The following is a 1287-nucleotide window of genomic DNA, read 5'->3' as shown; positions in this document are numbered from 1 at the left end:
GAGGTGCAACACTTTCCAGCTAAATATTTTCGAAGTGATAATAAAAACTTACCTTCTTTTAGGCTCAAAATTGGCTTAGAGTAAATAAATGCAAATGGTGCCAGGTTTATCATTCCTCTCTTATGCTGTTTCTTCCCTTCTTTTCAGGAATTCAGTGAAAATAAATGACATTTACTCAAAGTATAGTCCTTAGTTACAACAATAAAATTTAAAAACTTTCCAAATATTTGCTTTGAAGAAAATAGTCATTTATTGTCAAAGCATCCAACATACTCCGATAAACTATAAAGTTTAATAATATTTCCAGGGATAAAAGAAACACATAACTATTCAGACTCCATTTCACTGGCACAAAATTACACTTTGTATTAAAAGGAAATACATATTTACATAATCGATGACATTCTTCATTGAAGTCCATAACCATTTCATTATACATGCACTTCCCCCTGGAAACTCAAATTGAATGGCGACCCCTTTTTATTCATTTTGTTTATTTTTGTAAGAACACAAACTATCATCAAGAAATGCAGAAAGCATCTCGCCCTCCTCCTTTACTTTATATCTAAAATAAATTTTGCCCTTACATATAATTATTACATCTAAATCGTAAGTGCTTAATAATTTAAGTAGAAACGTATGACAAATGCATCAATATGTTGCAATATATGACATTTTTAAAAATGTACCTTTGTTTTGGGGAAAGTGAAAATGCGTGCATTCAAAAGAAAACCCCCTCAAACAACCCACCCAATCAAAAATCCACCATCCTGGCTCTTGTGTGTGTGTGTCTGTGTGTGTGTGGGTGGGTGTGTGTGTCCCGGGTAAACATTTGAATGAAGTTCCCGGAAGGGGAGGACGTGTGTGCGCGTTGGGGGGGAGTGGTGAATGTATGTGTCTTTGTGCAGTGTTTCGGGGTGCAAGGAAGCGGTGGATGTTCTCGCGTGTTTATTCCTGCAGGTGGCTTGACTGTGCGTGCGCGCGCGCGGAAAGCTGGGGTCCTTTCCGAGTCAATTATGCGAGGTCATGTGCCTGGAGAGGTGGTGGCGCTCCCTGAAGGACTCATTGCAGATGGGGCACTTGAGTTTCTCCTCTCGCCGACGCTTCACCAAGGGCTCCATCGCATACTCCTTTTTGTGGTGCGACCTCATGTGGTACACCAGGTCGGAGGTCATGCGGAAGGAGGCGTTGCACTTGGCACACCAGTTCTGCGCGGGCAGACACAGCGAGGTGAAGGAGGGCGGCAGCAGCGTGAGCGCCGAGGGCAGCTGCAGCTGCAAAGGCCCC

The 1287-nt window shown here is 42.5% G+C and overlaps 1 protein-coding gene across 1 annotated transcript in view; it reads right to left on the bottom strand.

Annotated features, from left to right (window-relative positions):
* Window positions 1–272: 272 nt before the first annotated feature.
* The window catches only part of PRDM8 (PR domain containing 8), a 6789-nt gene continuing 5774 nt past the window's right edge, over window positions 273–1287 (bottom strand). The window contains exon 5 of the mRNA XM_011966242.1: window positions 273–1286. Within this exon, the coding sequence (XP_011821632.1) occupies window positions 1011–1286 (276 nt within the window). The 3' untranslated portion in view covers window positions 273–1010. The remainder of the gene's footprint in view (window position 1287) is intronic.

The sequence above is a fragment of the Mandrillus leucophaeus genome, unplaced genomic scaffold (assembly GCF_000951045.1).
Source record: "Mandrillus leucophaeus isolate KB7577 unplaced genomic scaffold, Mleu.le_1.0 Scaffold75, whole genome shotgun sequence".
Taxonomy (NCBI): Eukaryota; Metazoa; Chordata; class Mammalia; order Primates; family Cercopithecidae; genus Mandrillus; species Mandrillus leucophaeus.
This window is presented reverse-complemented; position numbering and strand designations above follow the sequence as displayed.